This window comes from Pleurodeles waltl, chromosome 9 (genome assembly GCF_031143425.1).
Source record: "Pleurodeles waltl isolate 20211129_DDA chromosome 9, aPleWal1.hap1.20221129, whole genome shotgun sequence".
Taxonomy (NCBI): domain Eukaryota; kingdom Metazoa; phylum Chordata; class Amphibia; order Caudata; family Salamandridae; genus Pleurodeles; species Pleurodeles waltl.
In genome coordinates this window covers 48463291-48483481 of record NC_090448.1, presented here as the reverse complement: position 1 = coordinate 48483481, position 20191 = coordinate 48463291, and the positions used below count along the sequence as shown (strand labels likewise).

At 47.3% G+C, this 20191-nt stretch overlaps 1 protein-coding gene across 1 annotated transcript in view; it reads left to right on the top strand.

Annotated features, from left to right (window-relative positions):
- The window catches only part of ABTB1 (ankyrin repeat and BTB domain containing 1), a 191987-nt gene that overhangs the window by 134441 nt on the left and 37355 nt on the right, over positions 1–20191 (top strand). Inside the window, exon 11 of the mRNA XM_069206257.1 lies at positions 15519–15719. Coding sequence (XP_069062358.1) covers positions 15519–15719 — 201 coding nt within the window. The remainder of the gene's footprint in view (positions 1–15518; positions 15720–20191) is intronic.

Sequence of the window (20191 nt, the reverse complement as noted above, 5' to 3'; positions counted from 1 at the left end):
TATTAGTGTGGATTGGAGTGAGGTGGATTCAGTTGGTGTGCAGTGGAATGGAGTGGATTGGAATGGGGTGGATTGGAATGGGGTGAATTGGGATGGAGTGAATTGGGATGGAGTGAAGTAGAGTGGGGTGGATTGGATTGGGGTGAGGTGGAATCAATTGGAGTGGGGTTGTATTGATTTTGATTGGAGTGTGGCAGACTGGAGTAGTCCAGATTGAAGGGGCAGATTGTTTTGGATTGGAGTGGGACAGATGTGAATTGGACAGATGGTTTTGGATTGGAATGGGGGTAGATTGTTTTGGGTTGGGGCAAATTGGAGGGGGGCAGATTGTTTTGGAATGGAGTGGAGTAGATGGGAGTGGGACATTATTTTGGATTGGAATGCGGCATATTTGTTTTGGATTGAAGTGGGGCAGATTGTTTTGGAATGGTGCAGATTGTTGTGGGTTGGAGAGGGGTAAATTGGAGTGGGTGAGATTAAATTGGCGTGGGTTGTGAGGATTGGAGTGGGTGGGTTGAGTGGATTGTGGTAAGTGGTTTGGAGTGGGGTGGACTGGTGTGGGGTGGGTTGGATTGTAGTGGGGCAAATTGGAGTGGGGTGGATTGGGGGTACGGCACAATATGTGTTAAAGCATCATTTCTGAAATTGCACATAATAAAGAAACAATGTTGCTCTACAACATTTAGAACAACATAATTGTCATCTTTTGAGAGCAGTGCCCATGAGCAAAAATAAAACATCAGTCGAGAAAGACGACTTGACAAAATAAAAACAGCTAGCTCTAAAAAATAAAACTTTGCAATTTTATTTGTCCTGCTGGGCACTTTTTTGCCTGTCAAGAACCTTCTGTTTGCAGGGCACTAGAAGTTAAAAGAACAAAATAGTACCTCAGTCACGCCGGGAGCAGCGGACAGGCAGTGATTACGTTGAAACAATCAGTGCTTGGTCCCTGCTCCACACAGAGGATCAGAAATGGTGCTTGGCCTGCAGTGACGAATTATGAGGTTGTAAAGCAGCGTGCCATGCAAGCAAACAAATGGTAAGCAACAGGCTGGCTCTAAGTCCTTTACTGTACACAACAGAGTCTCGCAAGCGAGATGCATGCGCTAGCTCATGCACTCGCATCCTCGATCTTAAAAAAGGAACATAATGAAGGTAAGACAGGACACCATAACCTAATAGCGCTGTCTTTTTTTTTTTTTTTAGACATTACAGGGCAATTTTAGCAAGGTTTTGTGTTTCTCTTGTGCCATGCAGGGCGACGCAAAACCTAGAATGTGATTTACTAGGCTATGTAGATGCACCCTGCATGGCTTTGTAAACCTGTTATAACGCAAGGCAGCACAAGTCGCTGCCCTGCGTTATATTACGTCGGGAAGACGTTCCATGGGTGGAGCTTGGATGTTCCTATGCATCCACCCATGTAGTCTAAGGATTCCCAGATACACCAATACTAGTAGACCTGTGAATGTGTTAGAATTGATCGCCTTTTCAGTAGAGGCGCACCAAGGAGAAATATCTCCTCCTTCTGAGTGTGCTGCTGGATGAAGAGGAAAATGCTTCTAAGGATTGTTTCATGCAGGAAGGTGTCCTGTCCTGCACAAAAACAGTCCTGCCTGTATAACACAGGCACTCTTGCACCACTGCACTAGGGTACCTGCATGCCAAATTTTGATATGGTGTTTTCCTGCCCTCTCCCTTCACGCAGCACAGCAAATTCTTTTGCTTCACTGCATGAAAAAATGGTTAAATCTGGGCCTACATAAATATTCAAAGCGGCAGTCGAACTGCATTAAAAAAGTATGAATGCTGCAATGGGAATGGGGTCATTGAACATGAAGGGAGAATCAAAGGCATTGAAAAAAATATTCTGTAGCTATTTTGTTGATCGTTCACTATGAAGTATCTACATATAAAATAACACACATCCCAAATGAAAAATACATGAAAGTTAAACTATTCTGTGGGAAATGCACTATTTTGTGTCATGAAACCTCTGTTGATTAATGCAATCACTACAGATGCCCATGAGTGCAACCAGAGGCCCATAGAACTGAATCCTGTTTGGTGCAGTAGGGAGAAGTGACATGTATTTTTAGAGCCCAGAGGTCCCTGAAAGCACTCTGAATGTGTAATTCATCATTTTAAGCGTGAAATACACAATATAATTGTCTTCCACACAATGTGCATATAAATTTAAATGAAGCTAAAAATAGCTTCTATAGTACATATTTCAGTAATATACTGATTATTCCTAGTGCAAACCCTTTTTATAACTTTCCGTTAAAAGTATAAACTTCACAGCTCAGCTTGTAGCACTCTTAAAATTCTTCTAAAAAAGACATATATTTTGCCACAGGAAAGCTTAAAGTGATTAAGGCCTATGCTAGCTCCATAGCATCTTTAAGGATTGCAAATTTAACCAAATGCACACATTTGTATTTCGTTCTGGGAGGCAGGCATTCTGCAAAAAAGCTTGTTTCTTGTTTGCGTCTGCCTCTCCTTTAGGAACACAGAAAAGGAAACTTTCCCCAATCAACTTCAGCTCGGAAATTTGTCCTTTAGGTGAAAGGCCAAAATTACGGACAAATGCTGTCTGTTAAACCTTTAATTATGGACAATGGACATGAGGGTAAAATTACGGTCCGTCCGTGAAAATTGCGGATGGATAGTCACCATAGCACCTGACCAGGATTGAAAAATGCTGATGAAATTACATGCAAAGCAAGAAAACCTAATTCTACGGAATGAGAAATACACCGAACAAGGAGTTCTTGTGTTGCCAGCACTGTTGGGCCCACCATTGTAATCAACTTGATGGCTATTGCATTAAGTTAATTACAAAAGGCGAGCCCTGACAGTTTCTTTCAGAACAACTTTCCCAATGGGATGCTTGCTTATTGCACCTGCCTACCAGGAGGCTGCAGTCAGGTGTGGCAAACAGGCTTTCTTGCTGGAAACGTTCATTTGAATTGCACTGTAAGGGGTCCTGGCAGTGCATGTACCTTAATTCAGTTAGCATTAAGGAAAGCAGCTTGCCCGCCCCCTCACAGTGCATCTAAAAGCAAACACTGTGTTTTTTAATTTTATTGTTTTTTTTTCTGCACAGCACCAGCTCAGCCCCCATTATGCTCTGCGGATAAAAACCACAAGACGCAAATGTTTCAGGTTTCGATTACTGCCCAGTAGTGCTGGATTACCAAATAAACAAAGTAGGCACTGGCCTATGCACCACCTTCCTTCTAAGGGCCCCACGACTATGGATCAAAATAATATTGATTTGATCTTGAAAGAAAATTACAATCAAGCTTTCTTAAATTGTTTCCAAAAGATAGGAAAAAAATGAATCAACTCAGAGAAACGAAAACATTACATTAAAGACTCTATAGAGAAAATACTATTTCATTATAATGTGCCCATTAACAACTTAAAGTACATAAACCATAGACATCAGATTCACATAGCAGTTTCTCTTAAAAGCTCATCTTCTGTCAGTTTGTAAAAAAAAAAAAAAAGTCGGTGCAAACTACTTATGTTTAATGTTTACTTTTGTTTATTAAAATTGTTGGTAAAATTAAAAACGTATTAGGAGATAATTTGCGAGGGGCCCCCCCAAAACTTTGGCTGCCTGGAAGCCTCCACAAGGTTGAATCTGGCACTGCTGTGCAGGAATTTCACCCACTTCTTCTGCAGAGCACTAGAAGAGCAATGTAGAGCACCACACATGCACCCTTGCACTGAAGGAAGGGAAGGAGTCCAATGTGACGTAATTAGAGGAGGTATCCTCTATCCCAGGGATTTCCCACATTTTCTGTACTAAGAGCTACTTACGGCAAATAAAAATCATCCTGAGCGCATCAGACAAGTTTACATCGAAAGCCACCCCAGGCAACATTACCAGCAACAAACACCTTATTTCATCATGCAGGATTGCCATCAGTAATCTGACAAATTATTTATGAATTTGGAATGCCCCTCTATGGTTAATACATGACATTCATAGGTGCAATGCTCCAGGCACCAATGCAGTAATATTCATTTCTGATGGATACAACTACCTGTGGATTCCTCACCTTATGAAATCTCCCAATGCACCAGTATTCAATGGAAGTTTTCTTCCTAGCTCTCCACGTCGACGTCACAATTGCACGGCTCCGCACGCGACTCCATCTGACGTCATCATGGCAATAAGAAGTCCTTGCTGGCGTGCTGACCTCAGTTCCTTTTTTTCCATGCCTTCGACGCTAATGGTTTATTCCTACCTCTTGATAGTTACTGTTTCGGCAAATTGTTGTCGAGCGTTACAGTGTCTCCACTGAAAAAATCGTGATTTGAGCCTTGTAATGAATGCAGGGTCGCATGTCTGTGACGGATCCTCATGAAAGTTGCTTGTGGTGCCTGAGCTCAGACCACTACGTTGAGGAGTCCGTGTCCTGCCAGCGAATGAACCCGAAGGCCTTGAAAGAAAGAGAGGCTAAGCTTTTCTTGTCAAAAGCTAAGAAGGAGCAGAGAGGTCACCGAAGATCAAAGGCGAGGGAGACAAAATCGCATAGATCCTTGAAGTCACATAAGAAGGGTTGCCGACACAAATCTTGACGTCGTTCTTCCAGAGATCGGTCTCGGTCCCCTCTGAGACAGCTCCACACAGCGTGGGAGATCAGCCTTACAGTGTCTCCTCAGCCTCAAAGTCCACAGGCTTCTCCGGCGCCGACTTTGATTGAAATCTTGGAGACCCCGGAGAGCCCTACGGCTCAGTTTTCTCCTGGGTCTACTCATGATCAGGAGTCGGTGTGCAAGTATCGGAGTCATCTCAGGAGGAGCAAAGGTTTCCTGCCTTCCCGGCTCAGGGAGTAGATCCTTCAGCGTTCCTCAATGCTATGTTTAGCATATTTAACAGAGCTATGGCCCCTTCTGGTGCACCTGCTGGTCCCACGGGTCTGTTGGCATTCCCACTGGGGTCGCCGTCACTGTACAAGCAGGCTCCGTTTGTACCTTTTTTTCCTGGTGAAGGGGCTGGCTCGGCGTTGATGACTTCACCTCCTCTACCCCAGATGATGGTGCCGACTGCCACTTTGGAGTCGATCCCGCGCCGGATGGATCCCGATCGACCCACAGTGTCTCACCTCCCTCTCCTCCGTTGGAGCGTCCTTCTACTTTCAAACCGGCTTTGTCGACATCGGCTAATACTCTATTGACGCCGCGTTTGGAGTCCAGGCTGAGGTCGAGAGAAGGGCCTTAAGACTCTTGGAGGAGCAAGAGTATCAACAACTGCTGTTGGAGAAAGGGGAAATTCCTGAGCTTTTGGGTGAATTTCAGGGCCTTGACTGTGCTAGTGGTCTGGATACATCCAGAGTGGGATTTCTCATCCCCTGGAGGAGAATTTACAGCAGAGGCAGCTTCTTACCACTGTGTGATAAGAAAGGCTGCTGAGTTTTTGGACCTACCATTACCGACATCGGAGACGAAAACAAACATTTTAACTGCGGTGTTGCATCCATCGTCTACGCCTTCTGAGCCTCTCCTCCCTTTTAATGATGCCCTCACTGAGCCCATTTTAGAACTTTGGAGGAAGCCTGTCACGACTCAAGCAGTTTCCAGGACTGTGACTAGGAGATAAAGAGTTGCTCCAGGAGATCCGCAGTTTCTGTCACAGCATCCAACGCCTGAGAGCTTGGTGGTACAAGCCTCTTGTGCTGCACGATCTGCTCCTGGTTCGTTCCCTGCAACTCCATCTGACAGGGAGGGAGTCTGAGCGTTTGGAGCAGACGGCTAAGAAGTGCTTCTCCTTGGGCAGTTTGGCCTTGAAGTCTCTCAATGCTACATGTGTGCTGGGGAGGTAAATCCATGCCCTGATGGACTCTGCAAAAGCTGTTGTGCTAAAATTGCTCCAGGATGTGCAGGGGCATTTTGATGAACCCCTGCTGGACAGTCAAGCGGCAGCAAAGCAGATCATTCAGTCTGGCTTGGACACTGCAGATTCGGTTGCCAGGGCTATGGGCACTTCTGTAGCAACCAGGAGGCATGCGTGGCTCAGAGGTTCTGGTTTCTCCTCTGATCTGCAGGCTACGCGTATGGACCTTCCTTTTGATGGCGAGAAGTTGTTTGGGACCAAAGCCGACTCAGCTTTTGAACGATTTAAAGAAAGCAGGGCTACTGCTAAATCTTTGGGACTCCAAGCTTCATCGTCTGCACCCTTTAGGTCTTTTTGAAGATTCAGGGGTTTTGGCCATGGGTTCTCTTTTCTTGGAAGGCCAGAATCCAACGTTCAGCAGCCTGCCAACCCTCTGTACAGATCTTATAGGGGACTTAGGAGGGTTAGAATGAGAGGAGCCATTCGGCAGCCTTCCACTTCATCCTCTTCCTCTGGGGGAGCCCATCAAGGAAAGCAGTCTTAGTTTTCTCTCCATATTCCCGCATGTTTTACCCGTAGGGGGAAGGCTGTTTCATTTTCTCTACGAATGGGAGTTAATCACATCGGATTCTTGGGTGCTGAATATAGTGGGATAAGGTTATGCCCTTCCTTTTCGGGAGTTTCCCCTTCCCATCCCTCCCCGTCATTCGTTTTATATGGAAGATCATCTCCAGTTGCTTCAGCAGGAGGTGCAAGTCCTTTTGTTAAAAGGTGCAGTGGAGTTGGTTCCAGAGCAAGAGAAGGGTCAGGGATGTTATTCAAGGTATTTCCTGATTCCCAAGAAGGATGGTCGATTGAGGCCTATCCTGGATCTGTGAATTTTGAATTGGTTCTTCAAACTAACCCAGCCCCTCGCTCTGCCCCGCGCTACTCACCCTCTCTCCTGCTCCTGCTTCTTTTCTTCTTCTCTGCTCTTCCTCCTCGCTCCTCGTCTGTAATCTTCTGCTGTACTCTTCTTTTCCCCGTCTTCTCTCTTCTTCTCTTCTTCCTCATCTTCTGTGGTCTTCTGCCTTCTGTTCTTCGTTTTCTGTATCTTCTTCTGTGTTCTTCTGTGTTCTTCCGGTCTTCTGCTCCCTGTTCTTCTGTTCTTCTGTTCCTCTGTTCCTCTGTTCCTCTGTTCCTCTGTTCTTCTGCCTTCAGCTCTTCTGCCTCCTCCGTCTTCTTCTCCCCGCGCCTGCCCTCCTGCTCCTACCTCATCCCCCTCCCTCACTCGCATCCCCCTCTCTATCTCCCCTATCTAACCCGTTCACTATCTACCTCCCTCACTCCTCCTATCTACCTATCTCTCTATCTCTCTATCCCACTATCTAATCTCCCTCACTCTCCACCTCCTCCTATCTTCCTATCTCTCTATCTATTTCCCTATCTATCGATTTCTCTATCTATTTTCTCTATCTACTTCTCTATCTTTCCCCCCTTCCCGCCACCCCCTCTATTACCTATCTTCCTATCCTCTCACTCTACCTCTCACCCTCACCCACCTCTACAACCCCCCCTCCCCTATCTTCACAACCCTACTCCTATCTTTCTCCCTAATCTCCTAAACCTCCTAACACTCACCCCCCTCCACCCTTAAACCCCCCTCCCCCAGCTCTTCTCACTCTACCTGTCCCCCCTCCCTCGCGCTTTCCCGCCGCGACCTCCTGCACGCCCCGCCCCCCAGCTCCCATTCGCCCCCAGCTGACCCCTCCCCCCCCCCCCTCCTACCTCATATGGCGGCCGCTGCGCGACAGTGGTAGCGACCCTTGACCCAAGGGTAGGTCGCTCCCCCTGCCGCTGCAGCTCCTCCAGCTCCTCCAGGTTCCTGAGTTCCTGAGACCCACCTAACAGTAAGTACCTCCCAGCCCCTCGCTCTGCCCCGCGCTACTCACCCTCTCTCCTGCTCCTGCTTCTTTTCTTCTTTTCTTCTTTTCTTCTTCTCTGCTCTTCCTCCTCGCCCCTCGTCTGTAATCTTCTGCTGTACTCTTCTTTTCCCCGTCTTCTCTCTTCTTCTCTTCTTCCTCATCTTCTTCTGTGGTCTTCTGCCTTCTGTTCTTTGTTTTCTGTATCTTCTTCTGTGTTCTTCTGTGTTCTTCTGTGTTCTTCCGGTCTTCTGCTCCCTGTTCTTCCGGTCTTCTGTTCTGTTCCTCTGTTCCTCTGTTCCTCTGTTCCTCTGTTCCTCTGTTCCTCTGTTCTTCTGTTCTTCTGTTCTTCCGGTCTTCTGCCTTCGGCTCTTCTGCCTCCTCCGTCTTCTTCTCCCCGCGCCTGCCCTCCTGCTCCTACCTCATTCCCCTCCCTCACTCGCATCCCCCTCTCTATCTCCCCTATCTAACCCGTTCACTATCTACCTCCCTCACTCCTCCTATCTACCTATCTCTCTATCTCTCTATCCCACTATCTAATCTCCCTCACTCTCCACCTCCTCCTATCTTCCTATTTCTCTATCTATTTCCCTATCTATCGATTTCTCTATCTATTTTCTCTATCTACTTCTCTATCTTCCCCCCCTTCCCGCCACCCCCTCTATTACCTATCTTCCTATCCTCTCACTCTACCTCTCACCCTCACCCACCTCTACAACCCCCCCTCCCCTATCTTCACAACCCTACTCCTATCTTTCTCCCTAATCTCCTAAACCTCCTAACACTCACCCCCCTCCACCCTTAAGCCCCCCTCCCCCAGCTCTTCTCACTCTACCTGTCCCCCCCCTCCCTCGCGCTTTCCCGCCGCGACCTCCTGCACGCCCCCGCCCCCCAGCTCCCATTCGCCCCCAGCTGACCCCTCCCCCCCTCCTACCTCATATGGCGGCCGCTGCGCGACAGTGGTAGCGACCCTTGACCCAAGGGTAGGTCGCTCCCCCTGCCGCTGCAGCTCCTCCAGGTTCCTGAGTTCCTGAGACCCACCTAACAGTAAGTACCCCCCACCTCCCAGCCCCTCGCTCTGCCCCGCGCTACTCACCCTCTCTCCTGCTCCTGCTTCTTTTCTTCTTCTCTGCTCTTCCTCCTCGCTCCTCGTCTGTAATCTTCTGCTGTACTCTTCTCTTCCCCGTCTTCTCTCTTCTTCTCTTCTTCCTCATCTTCTTCTGTGGTCTTCTGCCTTCTGTTCTTCGTTTTCTGTATCTTCTTCTGTGTTCTTCTGTGTTCTTCTGTGTTCTTCCGGTCTTCTGCTCCCTGTTCTTCCGGTCTTCTGTTCTTCTGTTCCTCTGTTCCTCTGTTCTTCTGTTCTTCTGTTCTTCTGCCTTCGGCTCTTCTGCCTCCTCCGTCTTCTTCTCCCCGCGCCTGCCCTCCTGCTCCTGCCTCATCCCCCTCCCTCACTCGCATCCCCCTCTCTATCTCCCCTATCTAACCCGTTCACTATCTACCTCCCTCACTCCTCCTATCTACCTATCTCTCTATCCCACTATCTAATCTCCCTCACTCTCCACCTCCTCCTATCTTCCTATCTCTATCTATTTCCCTATCTATCGATTTCTCTATCTATTTTCTCTATCTACTTCTCTATCTTCCCCCCCTTCCCGCCACCCCCTCTATTACCTATCTTCCTATCCTCTCACTCTACCTCTCACCCTCACCCACCTCTACAACCCCCCCTCCCCTATCTTCACAACCCTACTCCTATCTTTCTCCCTAATCTCCTAAACCTCCTAACACTCACCCCCCTCCACCCTTAAACCCCCCTCCCCAAGCTCTTCTCACTCTACCTGTCCCCCCCTCCCTCGCGCTTTCCCGCCGCGACCTCCTGCACACCCCCGCCCCCCAGCTCCCATTCGCCCCCAGCTGACACCTCCCCCCCCCCCCCCTCCTACCTCATATGGCGGCCGCTGCGCGACCGCGCAGCGGGCGCTCCAGAGGCAAGCCCGTCTGCGCCCGGCCCGCGCCTGGCCCGCGCCCAGCGCCACGACCCCTGGTCCCAAGCTCTCCCAAGCCCCGCTGATCCGCTACGACCCCACCACCCTCCACGCCCTCAACCCAGGACGCTCCAACACCTGCTTCCAAGCTCACCCCAAACGCACCCATGGACCCTTCGCCTGCAACTCCTGCAAACAAATCTTCCACCACGCAACTACCACGACCACAAGCCCACGCGCCATCAACCACCTCAAGTGCATCCTAGTCAACGCTCGCTCCGTCCACAAACACGCCGTCGAACTCTGGGACCTCCCGGATTCCACAGCACCGGACGTCGCCTTCATCACGGAGACCTGGATGAACGCCTCCTCTGCGCCAGACATCGCCACCGCCATCCCCGAAGGCTACAAGCTCTCCAGGAAAGACCGCACCAACCAAGCAGGAGGAGGTATCGCCATCGTCTTCAAAGACTCCATCAGCGTCACCACCTCCACCGAAGACACCCCTCTCGCCGCTGAACACCTGCATTTTCAGATTCGCACCGACCCGAGGACCACCCTCAGAGGATCCCTCGTCTACCGTCCTCCCGGACCACGCGCCCCTTTCAGCGACGCCATCGCCGACTTCATCTCCCCGCACGCCCTCGCCTCACCGGACTACATCCTCCTAGGCGACCTCAACTTCCATCTGGAACAAAACAATGACCCCAACACCACCACCCTGCTCGACAACCTCGGCCTCAAACAACTGGTGAACACCGCCACCCACATCGCCGGACACACGCTCGACCCTATCTTCTCCGCCAGCAAACACGTCTTCTTCAGCCACACCTCCGCCCTACACTGGACCGACCACAGCTGCGTCCACTTCACATTCCGACGCGAGACCCGCCACCTCCACACTCAACCCATCCTTCATCGACAGTGGAACAAGATCCCTGAAGAGCAACTCTTCTCCGCACTAGCCGCCAACCAACCCACCCTCACCACCGACCCCAACGACGCAGCCCTCAAACTCACAAACTGGATCTCCAACTGCGCAGACAACCTTGCTCCCCTCAAACGCACGCATCGACAGACCAACACCAAAAAACCTCTCTGGTTCTCTGACACCCTCAAAGAATCAAAGAAAACTTGTTGAGCCCTTGAGAAAGCCTGGCGCAAGGACCACACCGCTGACAACATGAACGCCCTCAAGAACGCTACCCGCGAACACCACCACCTGATCCGCGCTGCCAAAAGGAACTTCTTCACCGACAGACTGGACAAAAACAGCCACAACAGCAGAGAACTCTTCAGCATCGTCAAGGAGTTCTCCAACTCCAGCGCCAACGCCGTCACGCCCTCACAGGATCTGTGCGAATCCCTCACCACTTTCTTCCATCGCAAGATCAGCGACCTCCACGACAGCTTCGGACACCAGACCCAACCAAACACCACCGAACCCGCACCCCCGGCCATCACCCTCAACAACTGGACCCACATCAACACGGAAGAAACCAAATCCATCATGAACTCTATCCACTCCGGCGCCCCTTCGGACCCTTGCCCGCACTTCATCTTTAACAAAGCCGACGACATCATCGCCCGCACCTCCAGACCGTCATCAACTCTTCTTTTTCTTCTGCTACCTTCCCCGAATGCTGGAAACACGCCGAAGTCAACGCCCTACTAAAGAAACCTACGGCTGACCCGAGCAACCTGAAAAACTTCCGCCCCATCTCTCTTCTGCCTTTCCCAGCCAAAGTAATAGAGAAGACCGTCAACAAACAGCTGACCACCTTCCTGGAAGACAACAACCTGCTCGACCCCTCACAAACCGGATTCCGAACCAACCACAGCACTGAAACCGCCCTCATCTCAGTCACAGACGACATCAGAACCCTGATGGACAACGGTGAAACAGTCGCCCTCATTCTCCTCGACCTCTCGGCGGCCTTTGACACCGTCTGTCACCACACCCTAATCACCCGCCTCCGCTCCACCGGGATCCAAGGCCAGGCCCTGGACTGGATCGCCTCCTTCCTCGCAAACTGTTCACAAAGAGTTTATCTCCCTCCGTTTCGCTCAGAACCCACCGAGATCATCTGCGGCGTACCTCAAGGCTCATCACTCAGCCCGACACTCTTCAATGTCTACATGAGCCCCCTCGCCAACATCGTACGCAAGCACGACATCATCATCACCTCCTACGCCGACGACACCCAACTTATACTCTCCCTCACCAAGGACCCCGCCAGCGCCAAGACCAACCTACAAGAGGGTATGAAGGACGTCGCAGATTGGATGAGGCTCAGCCGCCTAAAGCTGAACTCTGAAAAAACGGAAGTCCTCATCCTCGGCAACACCCCGTCCGCCTGGGACGACTCCTGGTGGCCCATGGCCCTCGGCACCGCACCGACCCCCACAGACCACGCCCGCAACCTCGGCTTCATCTTGGACCCGCTTCTCACCATGACTAAGCAAGTCAACGCCGTGTCCTCCGCCTGCTTCCTCACCCTCCGCATGCTCCGTAAGATCTTCCGCTGGATCCCCGCCGACACCAGAAAAACCGTGACCCACGCCCTCGTCACGAGCCGCCTGGACTACGGCAACACCCTCTACGCCGGGACCACAGCCAAACTCCAAAATCGCCTGCAACGCATTCAAAATGCCTCGGCCTGCCTCATCCTAGACGTACCCCGCAACAGCCACATCTCCGCACACCTGAGACACCTGCATTGGCTCCCAGTTAGCAAAAGGATTACCTTCCGACTTCTCACCCACGCACACAAAGCCCTCCATGATAAGGGACCGGAATACCTCAACAGACGCCTCAGCTTCTACGTCCCCACCCGCCACCTGCGCTCCTCTGGCCTCGCACTCGCTGCTGTCCCTCGCATCCGCCGCTCCACGGCGGGTGGGAGATCTTTCTCCTTCCTGGCGGCCAAGACCTGGAACTCCCTCCCCACCAGCCTCAGGACCACCCAGGACCACTCCGCTTTCCGGAGACTCCTAAAGACCTGGCTGTTCGAGCAGCGTTAACCCCCCCCCCTTTCTTTTCCCCTAGCGCCTTGAGACCCGCACGGGTGAGTAGCGCGCTTTATAAATGTTAATGATTTGATTTGATTTCAAACAGGAGAAGTTCAAAATCCTGACCCTGACTCAGTCGCAGTCGCACGGTCAGGTTCTACACCCCCACCTCCAGAGCCTGCACCTACATGCCTGGAGATTGAACGGGGCAATCTGAGCTCCTTTTCTCTCCCTCCATAAGTGGAGGATGTTATTGTCAGGCAACACTCCACCAAGACGATCTTTGCTGGCAGATGGGCGAAATTTGCTGCTTGGTGTGGAGAGAGACAAATTGATCCCTTGAAGGCCCATTTGTCTGATATTTTACTTTTTGCTCTTTCCTTAGCACAGGGGGGTAGTGCAGTGGCGACAGTGAAGGGCTATTTGTCAGCACTGTCGGCCTTTCTTTGCCTTCCTTATTTAAGTCCCCTTTAGTCCTTAGGTTCCTTAAAGGGTTAAGTAACATGTTTCCTCCCACTCCGTTTGTAATGCCTCAGTGGGATTTGAATTTAGTTCTTACTTTTTTTTAATGGGTTCACCGTTTGAGCCTATGTATTCTTGCCTGTTGAGACTTTTAGTTTTAAAAACAGTTTTCCTCACAGCTATCACATCTGCTAGACATGTGAGTGAGCTTCAGGCTCTTAATTTGAAACCTCCTTTTACAACCTTTCATGCTGACAAGGTGGTGCTGAGAACCAGGGTGGCTTTCCTTCCTAAAGTAGTCACTCCCTTTCATCTGGGACAATCTGTAACACTCTTGTCCTTTTACCTTCCTCCCCATCCTTCAAAGGAGGAGGAAAGACTGCACCGCTTGGATCCGAGAAGGGCTCTGAGTGTCTACATTTAGAGGACAAGAGACTTTAGAACTGATGATCAACTCTGTTGGATATGTCGGCAAGATGAAGGGCAAAGCCGTTCACAAGAGAGCCCTTTAACGGTGGGTCATTCTTTGCATAAAGATTTGTTATTCAGTAGCAAAGAACGTTCCTCCTGAAGATATTAGGGCCCATTCCTCCAAGGCTAAGTCGGCCACTTTGGCTTTAGCTAGAGGTGTACCAGTTGTTGATATTTGTAAGGCAGCAACTTGGGCTTCCCTACACGCTTTCGCAAAGTATTATTGCTTAGACTCGGGAGTTAGGAGGGATGGCCATTTTGCACATTCTGTTTTGCAGGACTTCTTGGTTTGACCAGTGGGGCACCCACCTTAGAGTACGGGACTGCTTTGGGATTCTATTCATAAGGTGAGGAATCCACAGGTAGTTGTATCCATCAGAAGAACAAGTTACTTACCTTTGGTAACGCTTTTTTTGGCGGATACAGTAGCTGCCTGATCATGAGTAGAAACGCAATGTTCCAGGTCAGTACATACAAGTCACAAGAAACCACAGACTTCAAACGTTTGTACACAAGAGAAAATTGAGATTTAAATCCCATTAAGCAGTTGCATCTCTCATTGGAGGGTGAGATGTAACAGTAGTTATGAAGGATGCTCTTACCACAGATTCCTCACCTTTTGAATGTCCCCTTGCTTAAGATTGAATCTGGAACTTCTTCAAAGCAGTTCCTCCTGTGTGCTGGCATGTGGTTCCATCAGTCTCCTCAGTGATACCGCGGCACCTCTAGAATTGATGGTGTGCAGCCTATAGATGGACACCACCCCATGTGCGATGTCACAAATGCAGTGCTTGGCAAGAGGGTAGGCTGCCATGGGGGGTTGGGTGCAGGGCCTGGCAGCATGTCTGGGTGCCGTGGGGGTTGGCACCTGAGGGGGGTCGGGCCCTGCGACCAACCCCTACCTGTTCACCTCGATGGACATCTTTACTTTAACCTTTGTTTTTTTTTGTGAATTTCTATTATTATTTTTTTTAAGTGATGTTACAGTTAGGTATTGTAATAATATCTTACTTTATATTGAAAAAAAGCCCTAGATATTCACATAAAAAAACAAAGGTTAAAGGCATGTTATAGTCTGTTAAAACAGTTTTTAAATTGACAAAACCACAGAAATTCACCAATTACAGTTATCTCGAGTAACTATAACTCGTGCCCTAAAATAACTATATCTCGCACCCCCGCTTTGCACGTATAACACACCCAGGATGTGATCAGTGACTGCATTGATAACATCCCTACTGACATCTAAAATTACGTCATTGATAACATTGTGCATTGTGAGGGCACAAGTTGTTAGTTACTGCAGGGTTATTTGTATTTGAGAATGTGATTGATTTTGTTAGTTTACAATATTATATTTTAACTGACATTGTCACCTAGCTATACCTTCCCTTAACCCTTGTTTTTTCAGTGAAAAAAAAAATATATAGATATATATGTTCATATATGTGTGTGAGGAGAAATATGTATGATAATAGACGCGGATTTAGTGGAAGAACTAAATATAATAAAAGTATGTTAAAAGAAGCCGTAATTTATGACTACATATGAAAAAGATGTTTTTGAAAACAATTTTTGCAAAAGATGTTTTAAAAAACAATGATAATACATGCAGCTATACGATTGTTCTTGCTTGTTCTCCAATTTCTTTAAAGTATTAGCACCTTTGAAACGGTATTGTTTAGAAGCAATGTGAAAAGTTACAGGCTGCAGGTCCTTAAGTAATCTCAATATTATTCTCATGGGGCCAAGTCAGCTTGTTTCTAGGGGCAGCAGAATTGTGTGATTGTGGTGCTAGGAAGCTTCCTACCTCTCATACGTTCTTCTTGTTCACAGCTCTCTCCGGAGAACGTCTATGAGGTCCTATGCGTGGCAGACATGTACCTTTTACCCGGTCTGAAGCGGCTGTGCGGAAAGACCCTGGCTCAGATGCTTGATGAAGACAGCATTGTCCACACCTGGAAAGTAGCAAAGCTGTTCCAGCTGACGAGACTGGAAGACCAGTGCACCGAATACATGGCAAAAATAATCGAGAAGGTACTGAGATGTTAAGACACTTCTAAATAAGTGTTAGAGGGAACACGCGCATTACCCACGATCACGACACACACACATTTGACGCATGTGGACCACTTTAGCCGCGATCCCATTGTGCATGCTTTAAAAACAAATATAATAATGTTATATCTCTTTTTTAGCATTCTGTCAGGCTTTACTCACTGCTTGTTGTTTGTTTGTCATGCTGTGTTTGGTGCAGCCAAGCTGTTCAACTTGTCAGTCTTTCAAATTGGGTTACCCAAGAATATAGATTTTTATTTTTATTTTAGTGTGCATTTTATTTGCAGACATTGCTACTGCCATAGTCCTCTCCCCTTCTTCCTTCCCCCTTAAACTCTCTTGTGCAAACAGCTCCTTTCCCATCTCAACTTCAGGGAACCCTGTTGAAAACAATTTTAATAAATGGAAACTAATTTTCTTCTACCACTAGTTCCTTGTTTCTCCTTAAATGGCCAATTCTAGAGTCCAATCCATTTTTCTTTGTCACATCCAATACAATATTTTTCTGTTCAATTTATTGATAGGCATGACTATTTACATAGCATTTATTTCTACAGAGATTGCAAACTAAACAATCTTAAAATAAGTATATCCATTAAGGCAGATCTGTCACCCTTCGATGATCACAAACACCACATTGGTTAACACATACCTGGGCCTACATCTGAGTGGCAGTTTCAAAGATGGAATTGTGTCCCTTCCTTTAAAGAGGTCCTGCTTGGTAATTGTGATTAAGCCCTTATCACCCTCCCTATGGGACGCTTGTTCCCCCAAATCTCGGGCCATCTTAGTCGCGGTTGTCATTCCATTGAAGTAAAAAAATAATGAAGACACTATACAGAACTTAGAATTTTCTGCATTCCAGTCAATTGTGGATGTTAAGTTACCTGCTCCTTTTAGTAGTCCATATGGTTTCATAGTATCAATTGTACTAGATCAATCACTTTCAGTGACTTTCAGGCCATGATCCCTGAGTCTGGGTGTATCAGAGAAATAGCTGCAATTTATCTCACCCAGACAGCGTGGGTTTCAGAATGCAGTGGATGTGATATAATGTACTTACATTGATTTATTTGAGGAAATGACTGCAGATTTTGGTACTTAATGCACCAAAATCCACTTGTTATGCTAAATACTCTGTTGTTTTCTCCTCTTAAATTATGGAAGGATTGACCTGCCAAAATTTAACAAATGGTGAGGTATTTAAAACACCCAGTAATTTCCAGATGATTTAATTACCACCCAGCTCAGAATTCCGTCTGATGGGCAAACGGGAATTTGCACAGCATTTCAAAAAGAGTAACCCACTCATAATCAGGGCCTCAGTGTACTAGATAACACCATTATAGTGCAGTGGTTCACTACAATGGTATACTGTAATTCTCTTCTTTTAAGCTAGATAATTAGGAATATTCTTAGCTGAATGACCAACACAAATGTTTGGCCTAAATTGGGAGGTTGCACAAGTTTCCTATCATGTAAATATGTCTACTCCATAAATTGCTAAACTTTTAATGCATTTGCTTTCACATCAGTATGTGTGGCTCCCACCGTACTCCCAACACTTGCAGGTGTCAATGGATGGAAAATAACATTGCAGATAACCCTTGTAATAGACATGTAAACTGAACTAGCACAAAGAAAACATTTTTCTGTATCTTGTGAAGGACTTCATTGATCATCGTAAACGTTAGACAAATTCCCCACTGCGCGAGGGGAGCTGGAAACACTTCATATCATATATGTCCATATATTATTGGATAGGGTGAAACGTGGAATGTGTGTGGAGCTCCCTCTAAAATCATGCTATAGGCAAGACTTACCGAAATGTAGTCTGTATTGCCAAAAAATACTTTCTCAAAGCTATATTTCAGCACCTAATGTGCAAACCGATGCCTACATGTCTAAATAATGAGGAAAAGTGCAGGTTATATATTTATATGTGCATTTATATTTTTTTTAATGTTTAGGAAAAATTCATTTAAAAAACATTGTTAAAGTGCAATTATGGTTACAAACGAACACCGAAAAAACACTGAAAATGTGCAAGTTATGGTTAGGAAAACAATTTGTAACTCACACAACAGCCATGCGGACTATCACTTGCACACCAAATGCAACGCTCATGACCTCACCCTTAGCAAAACAGATGCAGTTGAAAATGTTTCAATGCATCCAACAGATGAGATTACATAACACATCACTCTTAAAGTTTTGCCAGCACAACTATAAATGCTTTATGGTGGTGTTATTTATTGACATAAATAAGGTGAGGTAATAAACATTGCATTTGGTATATATTTCATAACCAAATCAAACCATAACTTTACTCTTCACTTCAACTGTTTTATTTTCTTGTGAATTCTTGGGATTTTTTGATCATGTACCGCATCTAGGAGTTCCTTAGGCTCAACCCTCAGCAGGTTGCCAACCTGCTGCCAAGCCTGACATCCCACTGTTGAAAGTCAGTGGGTTTTTGATTTAAATTTACAACCACAAGTACACTTTAACCGTTTTAAGTGACTTTCAAAGGTTTTATTAAAGAAACATTATAGTGTTACATCCAAAGCTAACAATAATGCCACTTCACAACACACACCATCTATTTCTGATGGATACCTCTATCTGTAAATTTCTCGCATTTTGACTATCTCTCACACAAATACACACACACCCCTCACACCCACACACACCTATTTCTGATTAATAGTTCTATCCGTAGATTCCTTGCCTTTTGACTCTCTCTCTCTCTCTACCCCCTCTCTCTCTCTCTCTTCCTCTCTCTCTCTCTTTCTCTCTCTCTCTCTCTTTCTCTCTCACACACACATGCACACACACACACCTTCCCCTCAAGGTGTGCCTCTGGTCATGGCTCGCCTATGCTCGCCAAGGTGATTTGAGACCACAAGGTGAATCTATGTATCACCAAGAATAAGAAGTCATGCTCCTGTTTCAAGTCAGGGTCTAGGTCACGAGACCATCTCTCATGACTGCTCTGTCACGTGGGCTCTAATTATCCTAAGGAGGCTGCTGGATTTGGGCCGCAGCATCACCTGAATTGTGGAGAACTGAGTCCAATCCCACACCATATGACAACTGTCGGCCTAATCTGCCTTCCATCTAACTAGCAGCACCTTATCTCTGTCCAAGAGCACGGATGGTTTGTGGCAACTGGGCAAATGACAAGAATGACTTCTCAGGGAAATCGTGGTGGATCAGATCTCATCCTTTTCTCTCAGTTACAATAGTCTCACACATGCAAAGACAAACGGAGGCAGAAGATGTTTCAACAAGATTTATTGAATCAGCTGCGTATTAGATAAAATGGTATGAAGTGCAATAATAAGAATGATGAAACATACTAAAAGCAAAATTGTGACAAGAAAAGTGAGTCACATCGTAGTAACCCCTAATCCGCCCATCAGGATTCCCCTGTGGGAAGACATCATTCCCCCATACCTGAGTGTGTCTGTTGTCTAGAGAGACCCCATCCCCAAGCAGGCCAGGGAACCAGTAATCTCGGCAAGCAGCTGTAGCAAGTCAATCGGCATGCGGTTGTGGCCATCTGGCTGCAACCTCCCTCTAACGTGCATGGGACAAGAGAATGTTTTTATAATAAAACACCTGGTGTTCTAAGAAAATGTCCCCATGTCAAAATGTGTGTTTCTGTGTATGTTAGAGACGCAGTGTACCACTTGTACCAACAAGTCTATCTTTGATGCAGCCTTGAGGAAAACTGTAGGAAAGTACCATCTTGCCTGGCATGTTACCCCCATTTTTCACTGTGTATATGTTGTTTTAGTTGTATGTGTCACTGGGACCCTGCTAGTCAGGGCCCCAGTGCTCATAAGTGTGCCTGAATGTGTTACCTCTGTTATGACTAACAGTCTCACTGAGGCTCTGCTATCCAGAACCTCAGTGGTTATGCTCTCTCATTTCTTTCAAATTGTCACTAACAGGCTAGTGACCAATTTTACCAATTTACATTGGCTTACTGGAACACCCTTATAATTCCCTAGTATATGGTACTGAGGTACCCAGGGTATTGGGGTTCCAGGAGATCCCTATGGGCTGCAGCATTTCTTTTGCCACCCATAGGGAGCTCTGACAATTCTTACACAGGCCTGCCACTGCACCCTGAGTGAAATAACGCCCACGTTATTTCACAGCCATTTTACACTGCACTTAAGTAACTTATAAGTCACCTATATGTCTAACCTTTACCTGGTAAAGGTTGGGTGCTAATTTACTTAGTGTGTGGGCACCCTGCCACTAGCCAAGGTGCCCCCACATTGTTCAGGGCCAATTCCCCGGACTTTGTGAGTGCGGGGACACCATTACACGCGTGCACTACATATAGGTCACTACCTATGTGTAGCTTCACAATGGTAACTCCGAATATGGCCATGTAACATGTCTAACATCATGGAATTGCCCCCTCTATGCCATCC